General features: G+C 31.6%; 1 protein-coding gene and 1 long non-coding RNA gene across 4 annotated transcripts in view; one reads left to right on the plus strand and one right to left on the minus strand.

Annotated features, from left to right (window-relative positions):
* Positions 1 to 19,357, plus strand: part of LOC146995882 (uncharacterized) — a 62,610-nt gene extending 43,253 nt beyond the window's left edge. The window contains exon 3 of the long non-coding RNA XR_015042612.1: positions 19,234 to 19,357. This is a non-coding gene — a long non-coding RNA (uncharacterized LOC146995882). The remainder of the gene's footprint in view (positions 1 to 19,233) is intronic.
* The window catches only part of LOC118199791 (fatty acid synthase-like), a 65,338-nt gene continuing 55,973 nt past the window's right edge, over positions 16,553 to 25,917 (minus strand). For all 3 annotated transcript variants that reach the window (XM_085822024.1, XM_085822025.1, XM_085822023.1), the window contains exons 26-29: positions 24,555 to 25,021; positions 21,993 to 22,268; positions 20,230 to 20,481; positions 16,553 to 17,280 (exon numbers count right to left, since the gene is read on the minus strand). In XM_085822024.1, the coding sequence (XP_085678150.1) occupies positions 17,167 to 17,280; positions 20,230 to 20,481; positions 21,993 to 22,268; positions 24,555 to 25,021 (1,109 nt within the window). In that variant the 3' untranslated portion in view covers positions 16,553 to 17,166. The remainder of the gene's footprint in view (positions 17,281 to 20,229; positions 20,482 to 21,992; positions 22,269 to 24,554; positions 25,022 to 25,917) is intronic.

Consider the following 25,917-nt stretch of genomic DNA (forward strand, 5'->3'; position numbering starts at 1 on the left):
TCGTATTTTAAAAAGGAAATTTTACTCAAGACTATTTCTGCGTGGCAAACAAACTGGGATGACTCCGACACAGGTCGTCGTACTTATTTTCATATTTCATATGTTGATATACATAGACAGGTTACCAATCATCATTTGGTACGTTATATTACAGGGCATGGACCCTATCCAGTTTACTATTATCGACATGGGATTTCAAATACTGATATGTGTGTGTATGTGGTGAACTTGGAAATCCTGAACATTATGTGACTCAGTGTCCTATTACACAAGATTATCACATTCCCATACCAAATACTAACACTCGTGCATTTTGTAAGTTTTTAATTAAACAAAAATACTTAGTTAAAAAACTGATCAAAATTATGGAAATACTTCATTCCTATGGTACTGACTTGTGCTTGGTAACATAATTTACAATTTTATTATATTGTACGCATACATGTTAGTGTTAATCTACTATTCCCATATGTCAACTTATCACATGCTTGGATTGGTATTTGTCTCATTGAATCTTCGTTGAATTTTGTTCAATAAGAATGTTTACACACACACACACACACACACACACACATATATATATATATATATATATATATTATTTATCTTTGTTAGAAGTACCATTTGATATATGCATTTACTTTTCTATTAATATCTGGATGATTTTAGTATTTGAATTTGTATTGTATAGATCTTATCGATTGTATTGGGTTGTTTTCTCGATATGTCTTTAACTTGTTATGTATTTATAATTATATCAGTATATATCTACTGACTGTATTTGAATATGCATTGCATAGATATTTTAAGAATAACATTTTGCTTTTGTATTGGTCATATGTTCGGATTTTTATTTGAGTTTATTGTTATAATTATATTTTAATACTGTTGGTATTTAAATTGCAATACCATTCTGTTGTACGAATATGACTTTTTTTTGTATAGTATATCTATATCTAACATTGTATACTACTACTCTTTAACTTTATGTTTTGCATTGATATGCATAGTCCTTTAACTTAGTATTGTTTTGCACTGATGGTTCATGAAATATTAACATTTGTAATTACATACTCGTGTTTGCATTATATTGTACTGTTGGACTTGTATTGTATTATACAGTCTATTTATATTTACAATCTCATTATGTACCAATTGATCATTGTATTATAATTGTCAGAGAATTTCAGTATTGTTATCATATGTACTAATATTTGGGTCATTAATTCGAAATCAGGGTCATTTGGCCAATCATTTGGCGAGAACTGAGGTGTGCTGCGAAGATTTCTGCCTTTTCCTGATTGGAGATGGCAATATTACCTCTGTCATAGAGGGGTCGATTACTTGTGAAGGTAGTTTTAAAATTTTTGATTAAAGACCAGAACGTACCTTCTCTAGAATCCAGATTTAACATTTTATCATCCCATAGTTCTTCTTTGAAGGTTTTAATGGCCTTCTGAATTTGCTTATTTTTACGATTTATTTCACGTTTAAGTGCCGAGTCCCACGTTAAATGATAACATTTCCTGAGTCTATTTCGCTCTCTCATAAGCTGTCGTATTTTACGTTCTGGTCTTTAATCAAAAATTTTAAAACTACCTTCACAAGTAATCGACCCCTCTATAACAGAGGTAATATTGCCATCTCCAATCAGGGAAAGGCAGAAATCTTCGCAGCACACCTCCAAGAACAGTTCTCGCCAAATGATTGGCCAAATGACTCTGATTTCGAATTAAAGACCCTCCTACGAGTGAGGGATTGGCTCAACGCCCCTTCAGTCAGACTTCCGATTAAATATGCCACTCCTACTGAAACGACTAATGTTATCAAACACCTGAGACAAAAGAAATCTCCAGGAATTGATGAAATCAGTAATACAGCAATTAAAAATTTGCAGCCTGACAAGTATTTTTAATGCTTGTCTTGCTCTTTCTTACTTTCCAACACCTTGGAAAATTGCTAACATTATTTTACTACCTAAACCGGCCAAAGATCACACCCGACCAGACGGATATTTTCCTATTAGTCTACTGCCGGGCTTAGGCAAAATTTTTGATAGAATTATCCTGAATAGACTGAAACCATATTTTCAGCATCTTCAGCCGGAACAATTTGGGTTCCGTGCTCACCTCTCAACAACGAAGCAACTTGTCCGAATAACCGAATTCGCTGGTGCAGCTCTGCACTGCAAACTTAATGTTGCTATACTCATGCTAGGCGTGGAGAAAGCATTCAACCGCGTCTGGCATGAGGGCTTAATTGCTAAATTAATTGACTTTCAACTGGACAGAGAACTCATTCTGCTAATCCATTCTTTTATCAGGGATCGGAGATTCAGAGTCTCGGTAAAAAATGAATTATCCAGCACTAAAATAATGACTATCGGTGTTCCACAGGGTTCTGTGACTGGCCCTATACTCTATCTATTCTACGTTTCAGACTTTCCGAGATTACATTTAAATCATAATTCTATGTTAGCCTGTTATGCAGACGACACTGCCTTGGCAGTGAAGTCTGCTAACATCAATCATGCTATTCGGAAACTCCAAGACACTATTCCCTCCATAGAACAATGGTGTGGATATTGGAAGATACGAATTAACGCTCAAAAATCGCAGCTCCTACTCATAAGGAAAAGGAAGAAAAATGTTCCGATCAGGCAAAGTGTTTATCTTTTTAACGAGCCTGTGCCTATCGTGAAACAAGCCAAATATCTGGGCATCACCATCAACGACAAGCTCACATGGCAGCATCACATCCAACAAATCAGGGATAAAGCGATTAAAGTCATGAAATGTTTATATCCCATGATAGGGAAATATTCAAAACTTTCGTTGGACAAGAAACGACTTATTTATCTAGCCACAATCCGACCCATCATGACGTTCGCTCCGCCAGCATGGACTACCGCAACGAAGGGTGAAATCCAAAAATTACAAGTTGTGCAAAACCAATTTTTAAGAATTATCACAAATGCACACCCGTATGTGATGAACAAACGTCTCCATGAAGATTTAAAAATGGATACAATAGTGGAATATTTAAGAAGAACTAACACGGCATTTTATGACGCCGCTAGGGAGTGCCAACATATGGACATTTTCAACCTATTTCACTAAGAAATTTTACACGAGGACAGGCACCTCCGTCCATATGCCGCTTTTCTACTCAGTGGAAACCAGGATTTTCCAACATAATTTGTGTTTTTAAGTATGTAGTACTCTGGAAAACTTATTTGACTTGTAAATAATGATGTTTAGAAATCTTAGCCGGATGATCATGTGACACACACAGCCACGCCCACAAGATATTACTTACATTTTTCCTGTATATACTATTATACTTTTTGGAATCGTATTTTATTTTCTGCATTTATGACAGCAACACACACCTTTTATGAACTGATTTAGTACTATTTTATGTATAAGTATTGTAAAACTTCAGATTTACAGCGCTACGATGCCTGGATACCTCATCGCCAAACAGATGTCTTATCGCTCATCACGTGACATTGGTCACACCCCCTACATCTGCTATCCTGTCTCCACGAGAACTACGTTCGGCATTTCCTTACCTGCAGCGCTCCTAGAAGCACCAAAGTTCGATAGCCGGAACACAACCTGCAATTTCGCAGGTTAATCGCGGCAAATAAAGCAAGTTGGAGTTGGAGTCGCAAAACAAATCGAGCGGGGACTTGGTGGATGAAGGTTCACCGTCGGAGATTGTGCCTGCCTCTCAGATCCGGTTAGCAAGTACGTCCGTCTCGGTTGGTTTCCCTGTGAGACCATGTGCTCATACGAATCTGATTGCGTCAGCATTTTTCAATGCTATTTTGCGGTTGGTATTATTTGTGAAACGCTTATATGCTTTCACTATTTTACTAGTTTATTTTATTTTAGGATTATTTCGCAAAATTTTGATTTTCACCACCACGTGTCTTGCCAAAATTGCCTGATTGCTGGTTTTGCGACTAATACATGCCATATTGCTTATCATTAAGACTAATTGCGCGTTTGAATATTTAATCGGATAATTTAAATATTTTGCGCGTTTGATTTTGGATTATAGGATCGGATAACACACGTAGTTACCCCCAAGCTCTCACTTCAGGTGATTGTCAGGGGCATCGTGTGTTCTTCGCCTGCACATCCGTCTGTGGAGAAGGCTATCGGGCCAGGCTCCATCCCGGGGTGCAGGACACCATTTTTGTGGGCGCTGGATTTTGGATTTTTTGCGTTTATTTCTGCGTAGCGGACCATGGAGAGGCTCGTGGAAATTTACACAAATCAGATTAAGGAGTTGGATAAAATCAGAGACAAAAATGATGGAAAATTATCAGACATTGAAAAAGCATTTTATAATTTTTTGCTTAGTTCCCTTGAGATTGTAAATGCTTTGAAAGAACAAAATAATAGTGTCACTGATAAAACACCTACACCTAACTCTGGTAAAAAATTTGATGGAAACAGCAGCGCCAGAAGTCCAATAAAACTGCATGATGATCCAATCAACAGTACTAAGGAAAAAGCACTTGATCAACATACAAGTTCAGATGAGGAACCAATTAAACGCCGCAGAGGCGGCTAGACCGTGAGAACAAAAATTCACAAACCAATTGCTAAAAAAGTGAAACTCAGTACGCACACACAAATAATCTCACCGATCATTAAGGCTAATCAAGCTAGTAATAGCACGAATGATCATACGCCGATTAATAGTGTGCAAACACAGGCAGAACATAATCAGGATAACGAAACAGATAATAATATGGATACCAACGTTAGCGAAACAGAAAATCAGGATAACACAAATAATCAGACGATAACATATAATAACGCACTGAAAGTAATACGCAAAATTCAGAGACTAATACGCAAAGAAAACTCCCACCACTAATTCTTAAGAAAAATGTCATGACTTGGGGAAATATCAAAAAAGTATTTCATACCAAAAAATTCTCATTTATTGGACAAAACCTGAGGAATGATGGCATAAAGGTCATTGCTGGAGATGCTGAAAGTTATAGAGGCATGGTTAAAGTACTCAAAGAGCTCAAAGTTGAGCACCACTCCTACATACTGCCTCAAGATAAAAACTTAAAAGTGGTCATAAATGGACTCACTACTACTTCTGACATAGAGGAAATTAAAACTGAACTAGAGGAATTGAATTACAAAATTATTGAAATTAAACAAATGTCACGACGACGAGGGGGGGAAGTCATTCCACTCCCATTATTTCTTGTTACACTGCCAAAAACTGACGATTCGAAACGAATCTATAATGAATACAAACTCTGCGATATGAAAATTAAAGTAGTGGAGTATAAAGGCAGACAGGGGCCCATACAGTGTTTTCGCTGTCAGGGCTTCAATCACACCCAAGCCGGATGCAATTATGCTCCGAAATGTGTCCGATGTGGCGGAGGCCATTCAATTAAAGAATGCCCTGACAGAAAAAAATCCTGATAAGCCCCTAGTCTGTGCGAACTGCGGGGGACCTAACACATCCAGCTTTAAGGGTTGTGAAAAGTATCCCAAGAATAATAGCAGCACAAATAATACTGTCAAAAACAAAACATACTCAAACCGTATCATAGAAGGTAAAAGTTATGCACAAGCCATATCATCAGGACTCTATTCGGAAACAATCAATGAAGCAAAAACAGTTTTTGCTAATATAGCAGAGCTAGTAAAAATCATTGAAGGCGCTGGCTTCTTGCAATTAACACAACAAACAAAACAGACCATTCAAACCAATCCAGAAAATACTAAAACAAAGACTTTAGATCATGGGTCAATACAGGAATAGTCGACCCCTATTCAGTTCATGACCTGGAACGCGCATAGCGTCCAGAATAGAATTACGGAACTTCATAACTTTTGACTTGTGTATGATATTGACGTTGCACTCATCACAGAAACGTTTGCGACTCCCTGTTACAATATGAATATCGCAAACTACAGGTGTTACAGATGTGACAGATTGAGTCATAGAGGTGGGTTCGTCGCGATTTTTGTGAAAAGCTCCCTACAATCTTGCCTCATCAGCGAGGATCGCGATAACGGCTATGAAGCAGTTACAGCTTCAATCCTACTTCCATATTATAGAGTTGTCTATTTTATTGCACTGTATAATCCTCCAAATAATCTACTTGACATAGACAAACTAGCTGAGCTTCTCCCAAATAATAAACATATCATCCTGGCTGGAGATCTGAGCTCAAAAAATACAGAATGGGGCTGTCGAAGAACCAAGAGCAATGGCGAAGTCCTGCTCGAGTTTATTAATAACTATCCTATTTATTTTTATGCGCCTGCAGACTATACCTACCTCCCTGATAATTCTAGAAGAGGAGACATTTTAGACATTCTGCTCACTAATACCGCCATACCAATGTACTTAGACGTTAAAGTTGAATTAACCTCCGACCATGTGCCGGTTATTGCTATTTTAAGTACTAACAGATGTGAAGATAACAAGTTTAAAAGAGTCACCGACTGGCAGCAATATTACACTCAATTGTTAGAGAACCCCCCAATTATGAGCTCACTTAAGAATAAAGATGACATTGAAAATGCAATTGAAATTCTCAACAATAGTATCCTAGGCGCATACAACACTGCTACCAAGAAAATTCCAGTTGAGAGAGATAATTTCAGGTTACCCAGAGAAATCAGGGATATGATTAAACAGAGAAACCGCTTAAGAAAGAGGGGGCATATCTCTTGGGACCCAGGGGTCAAGAAAGAACTTAACAGACTTAATAATAAAATCAGAAGCAAGATTCGGAAACATCGGGATGAGGCCTGGAATAATAAAATTGAGAGTTTCAACGAATCTGGAAATGATTTCTGGTCTTTCGCGAGAAATCTTAGACGCAAGCCCCCCTGCAATAAACCAATTTATAGCAACAGCCGAATCGCACTTACAAGGAAAAGGCCGCCCTTATGGCAGAGCACTTAGAACAACAATTCGTGCCGAATCAAGACCCTTGTGACCCACTTTTCTCCTATAATACAAGACAATTTATCAAAGACTGGCTGGAAGGTCCCGGGGCCAAAAACCGCACTGAATATACTTCTCCGATGGAGGTTAGGAATATTATAAGAAAGATGAAAAACCGGAAATCCCCTGGATATGATGAAATTACGAATGTTGCAATTAAGAATATGCCTCTTAACACGGTCACAAAATATGTTACCATTCTCAATGCCTGAATGGAAAATAACTATTTTCTCGAAAAATGGAAAAAGGCGAAAGTCATTCTTCTGCCAAAGCCGGGAAAAGATGCCACCAAACCGGAGGGATACCAACCGATTAGTCTACTCCCAGGACTAGGAAATATATTCGAACGGGTCATCTATAAAAGAATTGAGCCGTATATGGATAAGCTCCCAATGGAACAATTTGGTTTCCGTAGAAATCTATCAACGACAAAACAACTTGTTTGTCTATGCGAATTCATTGGATCTGCTTTGTTCAGACATCAAAGTGTTGCCTTACTCATGCTAGACGTGGCGAAAGCTTTCGACCGCGTCTGGCATGAGGGGCTCATTTTCAAGCTCATCACACTTGATTTCAGCAGAGATCTCATTTTACTTATCAATTCTTTCATACGGAACCGCAAATTTTTTGTAAAGTTTGGAAATGAACACTCTGAGACAAAGTATCTGAAAGCCGGAGTAGCACAAGGTTCTATTCTTGGTCCTATTTTGTTTTTACGTTTATGATTTACCCAACACCAGTGCCGACCTCAATACTTACCTCGGAGGTTATGCTGATGACACCGGCCTTGCCGTGAAGTCACATAGTCAAGAGCACGCATTGGTAAAACTTCAAGAAAAAATTCCAGCCATTGAGGAATGGTATACTAAATGGAGAATAGCAATTAACGGACAAAAATTCCAATTAATTATCATCGGCAAAAAACACTCTAGAAACCCTATAAACAGGAAAATTAGAATCTTTAATGAAGAAGTACCACTAGTCAGGAAGTCTACATATCTTGGGGTAGTCTTAAACCACAGATTTACCTGGAAAGACCACATTCACACTATTAAATGGAAGACCTCTTATACTATCAAAAATCTCCTCCCACTAATAGGTAAAAACTCCAACTTGATCTTAGAAGAAAGAGACACATCTATACGGCAATTATCAGGCCAATTTTCTGTAACGCTTCTCCTGCTCGGGCTACCTACACTCAGAGTGACATGAAAAAACTTCAAGTTACGCAGAACAAGCTTCTCAGAGTTATCACTAATGCGCATTTTTATGTTTCCAATGAGACCTTGCACAGAGACCTACGCATCGACAGAGTCGAAGAGTTCCTTCATGAGGCCAATAGAAAGTTTTTTGAAAAGGCGCGAAAATGTTCACATATGCAACACTTCAAAGTGTTCGATTATCAGATCTTTGCAGAAGACGCACGTATCAGACCACTCGCGGCCTTTCTCACCCGAGACTCGAACTTCCCTACGTAACTTTATCACGAGTGCAACGTCGCTGTAAATATGTATACCTTATTTAGCCGTATATAATTTATGTATTCATTTTCGATTTTTTTCGTATGTATTTATATTACTCTAATAAATTGTATTGTATAATCATATTTGTGTAACTTTTATTATGACATGTACCTATCATGAACAACTGAACAAGTCAGATTTTCACCCTGTCATCGCCTCTCCTGGTCTTGGCTTCGTCTGCGTGTTTCTCTACACTTGTGACGTCTTGCAGTCACCCCCTCTTCTCACTACTGATGCCTCCTTTCAATTGTCATTTCCAACTACCGTCATGCGCCCTCCGGGCCTAAGTGTTAAGAGCCGGAAATATTGCGTCAAAACAGCAATATCCCGACAATATTGATGATGATGATGATCGCATAACGAAAACAATAGTCCTTCAGGGCAAAGCCCCTTTGGACTAATAATAAGACAAACAGATAGAAGAATATTAAAAATTTGGGGGAAGGCAGATCGCCTTTTGATATATGTGAAGGTCTATATCGTCTTAGCGTCTACTCGCTTATTACCAACAAATTTAATGAATCGAGCGCTGAAAATAATCATCATTCGTTTATATATCATGCATTTCAAATTTGGGAAATAAGCCGGCAGTTGTAATATTGATTTCACGTCCCAGAAATATAAGAACTTATAAGATATCGTATTCAAAAATCATATTATGTGGCATTTGTAATTTCTCTACGAGAAAGCTTTCTTTAGGCTTTATCTCAGTGTTTCTCAACCTTTCTTGACGCATGCATCCTTTTCACCATTTCTAGATCATTTCCCCTTCCTCCTTTTTCAAAATTCGAAAAATATATATACATTTGTTTAGATTTTATTATTTTTAAACGTATTTCTATAAATAAAATAACAAAAATTATAGAAAATGTTGATAAATATCAAAACATGAATAAAAATAGTTCTTTTATATACATAAACCAAAATTAAATTATTAACGGGTAAATAAAAAAAACTGACTGTATTCTTTGCCCTCTAAAACTATAAAATTCCTCTAATGGGGAAATTCGCCTTTGGTGAGAACCCCTGCTCTTATTTCATCTAAGAATTGAAGTGGATGATGAATTATTGAACAGACAATTAGAAAAGTATAATAGAAAAATGTTATATGTATGTTACCTTGAATACAAAATGAACAAATCAACTTGCGTTTGATGGCAATGAAAAAAGCTTTTGTAAGAAGGGAAATATGTGCTTAAGCATATAGTACATGAAGGTAGGAAGTCAGATGAGAGGCTCTAACTGGTTTTCCTCATTCACTGCTTTGAAGCGGTGGCGATCTCTTTGTGGAGACCAAAACATTCAGTGACTTGCCATTGAGATCAATGTGTTTGACAAGATCGGATGTAAGCATTTTGTAATTGCGTCGTAAATATGCAAATAAATGTATATATTTTCTTTGTCTACAATATTTCAGAGTTCTAAGTATATGAAAGGAATACATTTTTAAACAACATTTCATTCTGAATGGAATTAAATGCTATACTTTTCACAGAACAGTTTAATTTGAATGAAATTTTTTCACAAGTTTTCGTTAATTACATTAGGGGAAAAAAAAAAAAATAAGGTAATTCAATTTTATTCGGTTAAGGATTACAAAAATGAAGACCAAAGTTTATTGTATTATTAATGATAAAATTACGTATTATTTCTTTTCTATTTATAAAGCTTCTTCCTAAAATACTTTCTCAAATATGAGATGATTTTTTTAGCTTCTGAGGGATCTTTTAAATCGAAAGTATGAGTCAATTTGTAATTAATGCTCTGTTAGGTTCATGTCAAATTAGAGTACCTTTTATTTTAATAATGAAATAAATTAAATATTGGTGCTGATTTCCACGTACTTAACTTTCTATGAATATTACTGAAAGGGAATTAAAAAAAAAAAAAGGATACTTTTTTTAAAAATATTATTTAAAATTTGTAACCGCGTTATTATAAAATGTAAGGAAATAAATCCTTTAATAATTATCAGATTTTTTTGGCCCTTAAGTTCAACAATATATATTCTAAAAACTCTTCTTTACTACTTACTTAAGAACGCATCTCACAGAATTTACAAACAATTCTTGCTTAAATAGTTTTATAAACGTATTTGTCAAACAGTATTTCAATTTATGTTCACAATTAAATGTTACGGTTATTATATATTTAGATAATATTTATAATCACTATAATTTTAGATATATTTAATAACTAGATTTCTTCAAAGTAACTTTCACAGGAGTTTATGAATGAATAAATCCTTCATTTCCAAATATATTTACAAATAATTTAATAAATATTTCTGTATTTTGTTAAAGGCAGATACATGTTTTTTTGCAAGCATATGCATAAATACCTATATCTTTTGGCATCTTGCAAATCTTTAATTTCTGTGCATTCACTATCTGTTTCGAGTAAAGTAATTTACAATAATTTAGCATCTACCAGAATTTTTTGTATAAGAAATATGTATAAATGTAATTTGAATGAAAATTACAGGAATTAATTTTAATGCCCACTCAAAGTTAGTTTTCCTTCGAAATTCGTCCCCGATGCATTGCTCCCCCTTGTAGGCAGACAGCACTTGCATGGCTTACCCTACTTAATAAAAACTTAACCTAACCTATGTGCATAAATTTACAAATATTTTAACATGCATAATTTTATATTTACATCAGGTTTCAAACTTTTGACTTAAAACACATTTTAGGATGCATTCATTATCAAATTCGAATTTTCTAGTAAATATATTTAGGCAGAGCATTCAATACCTCTTTTAGCGAATTCACCCAGTTTAATAGTTTTCTGATAATAATAACTATCCATTTCACATTTAAACATTAACCTCACTCTCATCAGATCAGAACCCAATTAATTACCTTACCCTGCATAATATTGCTTCATTTTTAAACAACTAATTGATCTAAATTCTCAAATACCTGAAATTTTCATACTGCGAGGTAATCTAGAAGGTAGGTATATTGAATATACCGATTAATAACATTGATTATGCTTTTCCATGTCTTGAAACTCTTTCAGAAGTAGCAGACCATTACTTAAGTATATGTATCGAATAACAAAGATTTTTCATTCATAATTTTGTATTACACTTAATCATCAGTTAAACATTCTGCTAAATAAAATTTTAAAAAAGAGAGACGGAACTTTATTTTTTTCATATTTTAAGTTAACCCAAAGTGTAAACCCAGTGATTATTTTTCAGTTACATAAAAATAAAATGATAATCTGTGGATGACTAAACAGGCATTTTATTTAAAACATTTTGGTGTTTGGAACATAAAATGAAAGAAGCGAATACTTTATCAAGGGTATTTACGGTTACGCAAGACGTTTACAATTTTAAAGATACCACAAAATCGCTGTTGCACGTTATCGAAAAATAACCAAGATGTGATTTTTTCGTAAATGTCACTATACAAATTTCTATTATCCATCCAACAATGAATGTTTCTTTTTGTCGGAAGTATCCCGCTTTTCGATTTGTATGGAACTGTCGTATGTGGAAATACTCTGGGCTGTTAAGGAAGCTCTGGATGTAAACAAAGAAATACCCCATGGATGTAATGGTCCAAAAAGATAGGATTCCTCTGATCTTTCTGAACTGTGCTGCCATCTATCGGTTGTAATACAGATTACAATTGTGTCACTGTGAAAAGTATCACAGAAATTAAATAAATAAAACAAAAATAACTTCTTTCAGGCACTTGTCCTTCTGAGAATTTTTTTTTTCCTATGCGAAGGGTTCTTCGGAACAATTTTTGCCCAGATTTTCCATACCTCGAATTCATTTGCTAAAATCTGATGAATGGTGGTGATCCAAATTCAACTTTTCGCTGATCATGGACTCTCGAGCGACGACCAGAATTACTCAATCACGCATTCTGACAACATTATCATCACTTCTTTCAGTTCCCAGCTTTTCCCTGTGAGTTCTTCCCTCGATTCCCTTCTAAAAATGCCATAACCATATGAAAGCTTAGACTATTGACAAAACATTGCCTCCACAGGTCTTCATAGGCAGAACTTAAATTGCACTGAGTTTTGGGAATAAATTATTATTCTAGCCGGAGCGCACCGGAGCCCTAAATGAGAAGGCTCCTACACTTCTTTGATGTAACTGAACAGCAATTTCAGCAGAAATCTGATCTCGAAAATTTTATTTTTGATAACAAAATTACATTAAAAATCGATTCTAACTTCTGAATGCATGCTTCTCTTTCCTTGGGAAACAAACCCTTGGATGGAAGTCGAGACTTAAGGAAAGAATAGAACCCACTCGCATGTCAAAGGATTATTCTCCAGACAGTATAACGAACTTATGACAGCGGGGAAAGTTTCTGTTCCAACGGAAGTGTCTTCTCGTAGAAAAAAGAACCTGGAGACGTATTGGAACAATATAACCGGGTAAGTGACAAAAATTGTCACTTGTTACTCTTTTTCTCAGCTAACTCTCCGATTTGGTGAAAATTTGTTTTTCCCTGTCATATTCCTGCTTGACGGCTAGAATAATATGAGATCGTGGTCAGAAACGGCTCCACTTTTCTTTCTGTTTCCATGCCTACAGGTCATCTGTTGCAATTTTATCTATATTCTCTTACTGTTTATGACATTGTCTGTATTTTCATTAGTGGCGCTTTAACCATTTTAACATTTTTCATTGGTGTGCTGGAAAAAGAATGGATTTTATCTATTAACCCTTGAAGTATTACATTATATTCAAAGTTTAAATTTAACGGGAGACTAGTTGCGCTATCTCTTATATTTTGTGTGAAATTGTAATTCCAGCCAAAACCCCACATAAGTTAAGATACAATATTTAATTTTATTATTTACCATTTATTTAAGAAATTATATTTTCATTTATTTCTTTATATTTCATTAAGTTTTAATATTAATTGTTTAATTATTCTAATCATTAATTATTTAAATTTAATAACTAATTGCTTAATTACTAATTATTTTTCAAGTCATTTTATTTATTTTTGTTTTTCTTTCTTGACAGTCTTCCATACATTTCTAATTTTAGAAATTAAGCGCTGTTCACAGGTCTTCCTGAAAGTTTATGTCGCATGAGTTTTAAGTCTGATGCAATGTATGATAACTCTTGCTTGAAAGTTATGTCATTCATTTTCAGAACACATTAGAAAAATTCCAAACGGGAAGCCTATAATGCTGACAAATCATAAGCTATGTTTTCAGTCTTATTACATTATTTGTTGTTGTTGCTTATGCTCACTTGTCTGATGTATTCAGCCCAAGCCCAAGACATTCCGGTTTGGAAATCGGTTCAAAGGTTTTAGATATCTATTTCTTCATTACAGTATTTTTTGTACATATGGGAAAAGTATTAAAAAAAATTGATTGGAAGGCGGTATGTTACATTTATTCCAACGGTTTGGTCTGCTTGGCTTTAACTTTCCACTTAGAAGAACGCTGCAGGAATTTAATTATCTGCACAGATTATCTGAGTGCATTCACGCCGTTGAAAGATCCCATAATTATCGGAATTCTAAAACTCAATCATAATCTAAAGTGAGAGGGATATCAGATTCTTTACATCTGGATCTCTAGGCATGCTGGCATAAAAGAGAATGGATTAGCAGATGTTACATCTAAGTCTGCTACTATAATGTCCAGCATTCTGGTCCCATTCATATACATCAAGACATTGATTAAATGTAAAATTCTCAATAAATGGCAGATGTACTGTGATAATAAATAAGCTGAGAAAAACCTACTATAAAGTGCCCATTAAAAAAACCAATATAAGGTGCTATCCATTCATGCTTAAATTGTTTGAGAATTGGTCTCTATCAACTCACTCACAAGCATTTTCTGAAAGATGAGAGAGATCCACTTTGTGCAAATTGCCGTGGCGTTCTAACAATAGCCATGTTTTATTAAAATATCAATCTTCTAAATATTTTCGCCTAAAGAATTTTAATTATCTTGTTCCGGATTTAGAAAATTAACAGGAAGACCAACCTCATTTATTGTTTCAGTTTTTAAAAGATGCTGGCTTTTATCATAAATTGTAATTTGTTTTTACTATCAATTTTATCACAGCTAGACTGTATTATAGCTGCATATATGCAGTTTAACATGTATTTTAATCTGTCCATTTCTTTAGTTGCTCATCTTTCATGGCGTAACTTTATTTTCTTGTTTTCCACAGTTCTGTTTTTGTTTCATTAATATTAACAGAAAATTTATTCATAAAGTGTTAATGTTTTCCTATTTTTCTGATCTGTGACGCTTACAGTGGAACTGCTTCATTTTTGGATAGTTTTCAGTTTAAATGTCGCTTTATAGATTATTTTACCATTTTGTTCTTGATTTTCTATTACATCTTAGATATCTGGATTTCTGGCAATTGTTGATTTTAATTTTTTGCTTCAACCTTTGGTTTCGCCTTATCCCTTCAACCATTGGCAGATAACCTTGCTAGGTTTTATGCCAGAAATTGTAATACAAACAAACAAAATCTTAAGATCTAAAACGGTTGAATTACAGGTCTAGTATGATGGGGAACATTTAAAAAGTTGGAAGTCTTTTCCCAGGAGTGTGACTTTCAACCGACTCTTGACTTCAGAAGAAAGGCAGCAGTTTAAATTAAGCAGCTTTGTATTAGGAGTATTTTTAAAATGTACCTTTCATACCATTTTCAAACCTTGTCTACACATTTTTTCAATTCAGAAGCCATAGTGCAAATATTACTTGCCCAAAACATTCATTCTGTTTGTTCAAATTATCCTGTTTTTCTTTAGTTTTTTGAGGCATTAAATTTTAACTTTTTGCATGCATGGAATCTAATATTTTTCTTCCTATAAAAACGGGTCGAATCTAATATTTTTCTTCCTATAAAAACGGTTCAAAGGTGTTTTTTTTTTTTTTTTTTTTTTTTTTTAAATATCTTAATTTTGTGTATCTTGGGTATACTGCAAATAATTTTCCTGTCACTTTCTAAAGTTTTGTTTCAATTATGCAAACACAGCAAAATATAGTGCATTTTACTTTTTATGAAAATGGAGTTATATAGGTAATTGAATGAAAAATAATCTTTCAGGGCTATAGCAAATTTAAATATAAATTAACAAGTTTTCCCTACTACTATTAAAGAGGGAATTGTCCGCTATTTTTTATCCACAGTAATGAGCAAACTGATGCAAGTTAAATGCTTTTCCTTTAACTTATATATATATATATATATATCTTGAAAGATAAATTTTATATGACAATCTAATAGGAGATATATTACTAATGAATGTTGACTAATATGTTTAAATGTTGGATGCTATTAGAAAACACAATATACTAAATTTAATTTAGTGAAATAGGATATATTCTGAAGAAAATGTTTTTTCAAAGATATGTTTGATGCTTTTTCATAAAATTAAAGTATTCAAGTGTCTGATGATGAAAACAATTCTCATACTTTGTGCTAGTTTACTTCAAGGCTAATGTGCTAGTTACTAATACATTACACTGCAGCTTTGATCAGCATTTCTCAAAATATGAAATAAGTAAATATGTACTTTTTATTTCTTTATGATAGACATTTTACTTATAGGTTATAAATGATCCAAGTTTCAAATATCACATAGTCACTAACAGTTTTATAGCTTTACAATTTTTTATTACAATATTAAAAATGAAACTCCCTTTTTCTCAAAATCATGGATAATGAGATATTTATGATATATATTATGAATAGCCAACTTCACAAAGATACTTTTTTTAATAGCCATGGCTTTATTATGCTGTAATGGCACATTAACTTCCATGACATATAAAATAATTAAGAGAAGAGTGAATTAAAAGTATAATAATTTTAAAACTAAAATAGATTTGCAGATGGGTAGTAATCGAGTTTTGTAATAGCTTACACAAAAAACTATAATTATTTAGATTTTATTTATTTTGAAATTATAAATATGTCATACATTGTTTTTTAAGCATGCTGATATTTTTTGCAAAAATATGTTGAATTATTATGTTAACAAAATGACAATGTATTAAAAGGGAAAAAACAAGCTTTGGTTTTAATTACTTATTTTTTATGCATAGCAAGCAAGATTGTACATTAATTATGAGAAAGCATTTAAACTAAATCAATAATCAATCTCTAATACCATCTAATACCCATAAGTCTCTAAACCCACTGACAACAAGAGTTGTATTTCGTGATTTCAAGGATAAATTAGAAAACAGTATTTCAGCTTACTTTCTAAATGAAAGTACCTACTTTTCAGTGCAGTGTATTGTAAACAAAATTAGCTGGTTACCTCACACACAGCTTTCATCAGATGCATATAAATCAATCAATATAATACAATAATTAATATGAAACAGCTGATAACATTTATTCATTATTATTACATTTAAAACAAAAATGTACAGTAATTCTAATCATAAAAATAATATACACTTATTCTGTAAAATGAGTATTTAAAATAACAATAATTAAAACAAAAAATTTAACAAAACAATGACTTATTCAATTATTAACACAAATTGATATTTTATAAAAAAACTATAATACAAAATTTGATTATTTTTTCAAAAATAAATCAAAATTGGATATACAGGAATGCTTTATAGTGAAACTGCACACTGCATCAATATAAAATTAGTGACTGAAAAGTTCACTGATTAAGTTGGAAACTTCTTTTGCTCCTTTGTCCTGAATAAATGTGTTGTGCGTTCCCTTAACTGTGTGTGAAGTAATTGTTCCATCACAGACCTACAAAAGAAAAGGAAAAAAAAAAAAAAAATATTTAAGAATGTGAATATTTTATTTAAGTACAGAGTGATTATAATTAAAGTTGCTATTTCAAAACACTCTAACTTTAAAATTACAGGTCAGAACGACTTGATATTTTACCAGAACAATCCTGAGGTAATGGAATTTTGTTTAGCAAAGGAAAAAAAATAGTTCCAAAAGTTATTGATAGATGGCACTGTCAGTGTTCATATTGCTGTTGTAGATGTATAGTCAAAAGATACAATAGACTCCAATGGTTTATGACAATTTTATTAGCGAAAAGACAAGAATACGTATTTAGAGAAAACAGCGATAGTGACAAGGGAAGCTTATCAAACCAAACACCTTACAGATAATTAAACGCATAATTTTTTTTATATGCTCTCCTTCTTGTTCCGCTGTTGACTGGAAGTGCAAAACTGCATGTTCCACAACAGATCAGAAGGTATCTGTGCTATGAATGTGGTGCGTGATGCTTTCCTTCAATTCAGCCAAATTTGCAATCCACCCACTGTAAACAACATTATTCAGATATTCCCAAAGCCAAAAGTCACACAAGTTTAAGTCAGGAGAGGATGGCTGCCATGCTGTTGGAAAATGGGAGCTTATGATTCTATCATCTCAGAAATGAGTGATCAGCAGCTCCTTTACATGAGTAGCAATGTGCGGAGGAGTGAGAGGTAATGGCTGTAGCAGGAACAGATTCTTGGTCTCCCATATCCTGCAATTTTGCATATTTACAGAACCTTGCAAATGAAAACAAGTTTCTGTCAGACCACAGAATGTTCCAGGGCTATTCATTATCCACTTTGATCCACAAGAAATTGTAGTTAAAATGATTCATGTCTTTCCAGATCAGCAGGTAGCAACTGCTACACGTGAGTTATTTTATATGACTAACAGTGCAAGATGATCTGTAGGACTTTTCCCACCATGCTGATAGGCATATCCAAAGTTCAGCCAATTTCCTATTCATTGCTGATTCCTGCATCTCTGTTGATGTTTGTCTGGTCTTTTTTAACACTGTGGCTACATTTTCCACTGCTAAAACTGGTTTTCATCATTTACCTTGTTTCACGTCAAATAAACTGGTCTCTTTGACTTTATCTATGATTTTCTGCAGGCTATTTCTAGTCACTGGACTGGATTTTACGCCTTTTATATCCGGAACTTCCTGATAGCTGTTAACACAGTCGCCATTCTGATAGAAAAGCTTCATGATAAGAGCAAAATCCTTCTTCATCAGATTCATGATAAATCACTCGGGCAAAACGTTATATGCGTCATTAGTGCTCTGCATTTTTATCTTAACCATGCATGCAGTGCACATGTTATGTGTTAATAATTTGCATACCAACAGCAATGTGAACAGCACCATCTACAGGCATATTTTGAAGCTATTTTTTCTTTTTCCAAACAAAATTCGCAATTTTGGAATCACAACTTTAATTATAATCACCCTGTAATATTTAAACAACTGTCATATTTATTCGCTTACAATTAGATATTGAAAACATATATATTTTTTTGTACTTCATAAGGAAATGCATATATATTCATAAATGTGCTACATAGTTATTCTGAAACTGAAGTAATAATATTAATAAAAATGTTAAAAATCATTACTCCAATCAAAATGTAACATTTACGCTATGTTAATATAATGAAATTTTAACAAGAAAAAAAATTGTTTAATTTTAAATATAATTATCATGAGTAATAAATATTTTAAAATATTAATAGAAATAATAAAAACTTATTGTATTAGATGCAAATGAAATCTACATTTAAGCCATGATTTCAGGTAGTCATTTTTATTTTGAAATCAGTAAAAAATTAAATACAATATATAGATATTATTTATTGTGCCTTGAACAAATATGCACATTATTAATTACATAACTTGAATAATTGTATATAATTTTTTTAAAGATGGGTTAATCACAGGATTGTCAACTGAAAGAAGCATTCAATAATTTATACCTGGCAAGATAAAAATTCCGTTCATAGAACTTGTGGAAGAATTTGTGTAACAGAATGAAATTTTTAAACTGATTATTTATAATGCTCCCTTTTCATTTTGCACTTATTATATTTACACTACACTGAAGTTCAATAATAAATGATAGAAGGGGAAATATACAACAAAATTAACTTTATTTAAAAGCAAATGTCAAGTTTTATGATAAAGGCTTAAGTGATAACTCAGCTAACATTTTTCATCAATTCAGTCATTTGAAAGGCCATCAGTAGCCAAGTGGTAACATCACTAAACACTGGTAGTTCAGTCCAGGGTTTGAATCCCAGCAAATGAGCTGGCTGCATGGGCACTTTCATGGCTTTCTACATGTGTAATGTGTATAAGAGCCAGATTTCTTTAAAAAGCCCTAGACAAAAGGAATCATCCCCTTAGACAAATAGCCCTCATAATTAAATAGTTATTTGAAAAACACTACCTTTTTTAAGTTAAATTATGTAGGCATACATTGGTGCACAGATTAGAAAACACGAAAAAACTGTTAGTTAATTTTAAAATTAAATTATATATTTCTATAAACCATTAATTAAATTTTATGTAAGATGACAACTATATATAATAAAAAATTGCACAAGAACTCAAAAATACTTTTTGTTTTTTGACAAAAATAATTTAAAAAAATCAAGATAAATTAAATTATTCTTGGTTCAATTTTACTAATACTGCAATACATTAAAATTATATATATACATAAACTATAAGAAACATGTCAGTAAATCAATAACCAATCTACAATATACATATAAAAGCTTTGCATTTTTAGATCCTAGAATGTCGCTGCTATTCAAAAACTATTAAGTTCAACAGCCATATCAGAACATCTAAAAAAACTATTAATGTATACATAAAAATTTTTCTTACATTAATTATACAAGCAATTTTATACATACCTTTTCTAAATCATAAACTTCTGAAAATGTCTTTGTCATGTCTACACTTTCAGATGCTTTGATAAGTGTAATATCTTTCTTTAGCCTATACTTTGGTGTGTATTTCATTGAAACCAAAAGTTTTTTGTAGTACAAATCAAAAGCAGCAATAACATCTTCGATTTGTAGATTTGGACAAGCACTGATGATGTTTTCAGCAGTATATTTTACTCGATCAGCAAAACTTGGCAGAGCAAGCAATTCTTTCTTAAGCTGTAATGAATACATTTTGTTTCAATGTTCAGTGCTTAAACAATAAATATTTACAAATTGAGGATAAAATTTTCTGGTATTTCTTTCCCGCAGTATATTATAAAAATGCATGTTTGAAATATTGGAGTCATTAGATACATTTTACAATATCAACAACCAAATTACTTATAAAAAAATCATGTAACACAAATATCATAAAACCATATGCTTGCTAAAACCTAACTTTCCTTTAAAAGGTATTTTTGAATTAAAAAAAAAATGCTATTATGAACTGTCACTATTTTTAAATAAAAACAAGCTGAAATTTTCGTCTAACTTATAATAAAAACAGAATTAGAAACTGAAGTCTTTCTCAAAATAAACACAAAATAAATCTTCCAATAATTCAAAATATTTGATAAATAAGCAAATAATTCATCACGTTAAGTAGATACTAGTCAACATTACCTTCCTTTCATGCATATTTACATAAATCTTCTGTTCTAGTTATAACATAAAATAAAAACTGCAGTTATTATTTTTCAATACTGTAAAAAATTACATTTAATTTTATTTTATAGCATAATAATACAAATTTTCAAATCCTGTTCTAGAAAAAATACTATCATTTTACACTAATCATATCAAAGTTTGTATGGTATGGAATGAAAAGGGTTATAATGAAAATTTTATATTTTAGAATAAAATTAGCTCCATTTAATAATGTTCATATATTTTTAGCTCATACTTGACTAGCTATTTAGCAGCTAATTACCATTTTGATCATATTGTAAATTTAAAAAATATATTTGATTTTGTACACAGTTTCAGCAACCAAAATAAAGCTATCATTCAGAAAGGATTAGGTCTGTATAAAGCATAGTAAATTTGCATCTAAGGAAATAATTTTAAATCTTTGTACAGAGAAATTTTGTTAAATATTAGTAAAAATATGCCTGGGTGTTATTTTTCGCAAACTATTTATGTATAATATTTTTATATGCCACCACTTAAAATAATTAAAAAAATAAATATTTATAATTACTTGAAATATTCAGTAATAAATGAGACAGTTAATCACTGTCAATTTTAAAATTTCTATATATTTGCACATTGCAATGATACTACCATCTCCTATTATTCTGATTCTTCTCTTTTTGTTATCAAAGATAGATCATATTTATACAGTATGTGGCAAAACAAAAATAATTACAAAAAGACAAATTTAAACAATCATTAATTCTAAAATGTTCCGTTTTAAATAATTAAATAATAAAATCTTTTATGCATAGTTATTTTGAAGATAAAAAATTATAACAACAGCATACTAGTATTACAAATAAAGTTAGCTTTCATGTACATGCTATTAAAGACAAATTTAAACAATCATTAATTCTATAATGTTTCGTTTTAAATAATTAAATAATAAAATCTTTTATGCATAGTTATTTTGAAGATAAAAAATTATAACAACAGCATTTATTACAAATAAAGTTAGCTTTCATGTACATGCTATAAAAGGATATATTTACTTCTCGAAAATCTGTATCAAAAAACTGAAAACTAAATGAGCATAAAGCTTGAGCTTCCCCTTCTATCTGAGAATCTTTCAGGAAGTGGGATTCATGCTCTCGGGTATATGATGTTACTAATGCTGGGGAGCCATCGAGCAAGATAAGGCTTTTTACTTTAAGATGATTATGAGGTTCACGCTCTGCTTGCAGACACATTTCAAATGCTACAGATGCTCCAAATGAGTAACCAGAAAGGCAGATTATGTTAGCGTCCAGTCTGAGAGCTTTAATTTGCTGTAAAGATTTCAATATTTTGAGAAACAAAATTCAATATTTTGAGAAACAAAATTTAACATTTTGAGAAACTCACAATTATGTTAGGAAATTTAGATTTTACTTACTATTAAACTAATTATAAATTATTTTGAACTGAATATTATTGCAAAAGTTCATCATAAATATTTTCACAAAAGGTTACCAAGACAGAAGGAATTTAAAATGTAGCTTCCACAAAAGAGCAGCATATTTATTTAGTTTTTGGAAAAGATCCCATTTTAATGAATATTAAGTTATTCAATAGCAATAACTATTTAAAACTTTTAAGTATGGTAGCTTCTCATAGTTCTATTACATTAACATAATTTTCCCCTTTCATAGCCAAGGTTTTCTTTTATTGTGTCTTTAGTATTATACCGATTTGGTAATGTATGTATGTGACTGTCTAATTTGAAATGAACTGAAAATGTTTGACATAATTGAGTTAGCTGAATTAACATAATGGAGTTAGTTGAGTTAACATAGTTAAGTTAGATTTTTACATAGTCAAGAATCTGTTAAAGCTTGATGTTCTTGTAATATTTAAGTATTTTAATATTTATAATGAATGTTCTCAGATTTCGAATTCTAATACTATGATCATTAGCACTGAAGAATCAAATAAAATAAAATCTCATTACACATCATTAAAGATTTTATTGTACACTTTCCAAATTCAGCTATTATATGTACTTGAATCTTAGCGCAGTTATTAATTTAAAAAAAGTATTCCCATTTACCTTGCACTGTTAAACAGTATTTAGATAGTATATTATTAATTGATAACTTGATGCAAAATTTGATATATTCAGTTATGAAGAAAGATGAGAAGCAAAATATAGTTTAAGCACAAATGTGTTGTTTCACACATGCAATAGTGCTAAAACTGTGGTTATTCACTTCATTAAATACTAGGATTACAACACAAGTAATGATTCACAAAAGCTGCTAGAGTTGCATATCTTCACCTCATTTACGCCAAGAAAACTGCACAAGTAAAAATCTCTTAAAAACGTAATAGAAAATATTTTCAGAATACAAAATGTTGAATCTTGTGAATTTTTAAAACTGAAGATAAAATATGTACAATTCTTCATTCAGTTACTTTCAAATGCAGAATATCAAAAATGTAGATAATGGTGTTTGAGATGTACTTCATCATTAGAAATCTTACTTATAGATACATAAAAAGACATCCAAGACTTATTAAAATAATAGAAAGATGCACAATGTGATAAAATAAGTATGTAAATTCTGATAATCTAAAACATTTTTAAATAAACTAAAATACAAGGATGTTAAAATTAATTAAAAGTTAGTGTTGTCCAGACAGCAGTAACAGAGAAAGCTTCCACAGTGGTCATAATATTTTGTTCTAATTATGTGCTTACAATGATATGAGTTAGAATGTAAGATATACATTAAGTTCATTTTCAAGTCAGAAATGAAATAGAACTAAGCTAATTTCATATCATATGAAACCAAGTCTGTTCTTTAGAATCATCCATATCCTACTTGGAATTTACCGAAGTATTTACATTACATGAAAATCCTTTAGCTGAATATTTCTTTAAAATTCAGTACTTTTCAAGTAATAGGACTTAATCAGAAAGTATCACAAACTAGAAAAAATAGCCAAATCATCTTGCGAACTCAAAGCCAAAGTAACCAAATGCCATTATAAAAGTTCATGATTCAGCTAAAAATTACAACTCCCCCCCCTCCCCAGTAAAATGTGCACTTTGACCAGATAAGCAAACACTTAAATACGTGCAATAACAACTTTAAAATTATTATAGATACGGATTATAATTTAATCCATATCTTTACAATGAGGGAACTGAACACTTAACTATATATCATGATTCATATTTATATTTCAACAGGAAGGTTAAAAAACCATATTTAATAAATTCAATATATATTTCTCCATAAAGATCATACGTTTAAAAAGTGCAAATTAAAATGAAACTGAACATATTACTTTTAATATTTTTACATTTATATTAATATCTTCTACTTATACATTTAAGATATAAATCTTAATGGCACTTAACAAAAAAATGTAAACACTTAACAGATAAACAATTTGGCATCATTCTGAAAAAATGCAACAAACTGAAACTCCTTTCATACATTAAAAATATAAGAAATGCTTTATTTTTAAAATAAATATTTCATTTCAAATAAAATGAAATGTTGTCATGAGTGTTTTTTTTACTTGGACATAATACAAAATGCCAGAATTAATAAAAATGTACTAACCTGCCAATACCAAGCAGAAAGACATTCTATAGACTCAGCAGGAGCTTCAGGGGTGCATTGAATACCATAGACAGGACAATGAAGCTGCTGTGCCAGAGTTTCTAGCATCTGAACTATTCCTTCAATAGGATGAACAATAAATAATGGTATGCCATTTTTAACAGAGTTCATTGAAACCAGAGTATTATGAGGAACAAGTTGTGTAGAAAGAACAGAGTTAAAATGTCCCGGTAATCTTTCAATGGAATCCGTTTCAACATCTGTGGATGGTTCTGAACTACTTCTGCTTTCATCATCCCCTTCTAGCTTTTTCAGATCATTTATCTTCAACTGACGGAGTTCTGGGATGGTTAATACAAGTTCAAAATCTCTCTCAAGGAACTGTTTCACTTCAACACCCATTAATGAGTCCATGCCTAACTCACCTAGAGTTGCTTCAGGATTTATAGCTGATATGTCCTTAATACCTAAGAAATAGTGGACGGAGAAAAAAGAAACTTAGATTACATTATATAAACAATTTAAAAATTAAATTAACTTCTAAATGAAGTAAAATAGATACAATACTAATTCATCTAAATATATTAATATTCTTAAAATTTAGATTTCTTGTAATGTTTCATTAAATTTAATTTTAGATTATTCATTTACTGCTGAATGCATTGAAACTATAAAAGTATGTATTTATCATATACATAAATATACAATTACTTTTAAAATTACTTATATATATTTTTCAACTTATACATATGATTAAAATTTCATAAGTAAAGCAAAAAATACAGTATGATTTCTTGCATTTTAAAAAATTACTAATTGTAATAAAGAAAGCATTAAAGTAGCACAAGTAGACTAAATATTAGTAATTTTATAAAACATTAATTATTAATTTTATGCAACATTTAAGCTGTGTAAATAAGCTGTATTTAATAATTTTATAAAGTTTTTGAATATGGACAAGTAAATATTGAAGATATATATATATAACTAATCTATTATAAAAAACATATGATAGAAGATTAATAGATTTCAGTATAAAAATACTTATATATACAAGAGATAAATGACAGAATTTAAGACTTTTTTAAACCAATATGCATATTAAATCACTCCATTATACAAATTTTAACACTTTGCTATTCTAAATAAGAACATATGTTATGTATTCATATACATAACATAATATTTTCTCAGGTTATGTTGTTGCAAAACTTTAATTGTTAACCAAAGATTTACAATATAACTGAGTAGTTTCAATTAGCTAATTACAATTATAATAAGATAACACGGGATAAAATGTAAAGCAATGTTTGATAATTCGTAAAGCTTTTGCTTATTTATGTAACCATAATAGAATTACTGA

The sequence above is a fragment of the Stegodyphus dumicola genome, chromosome 8 (genome assembly GCF_044657685.1).
Source record: "Stegodyphus dumicola isolate Sdum_Otavi_A_Nest chromosome 8, ASM4465768v1".
NCBI lineage: Eukaryota > Metazoa > Arthropoda > Arachnida > Araneae > Eresidae > Stegodyphus > Stegodyphus dumicola.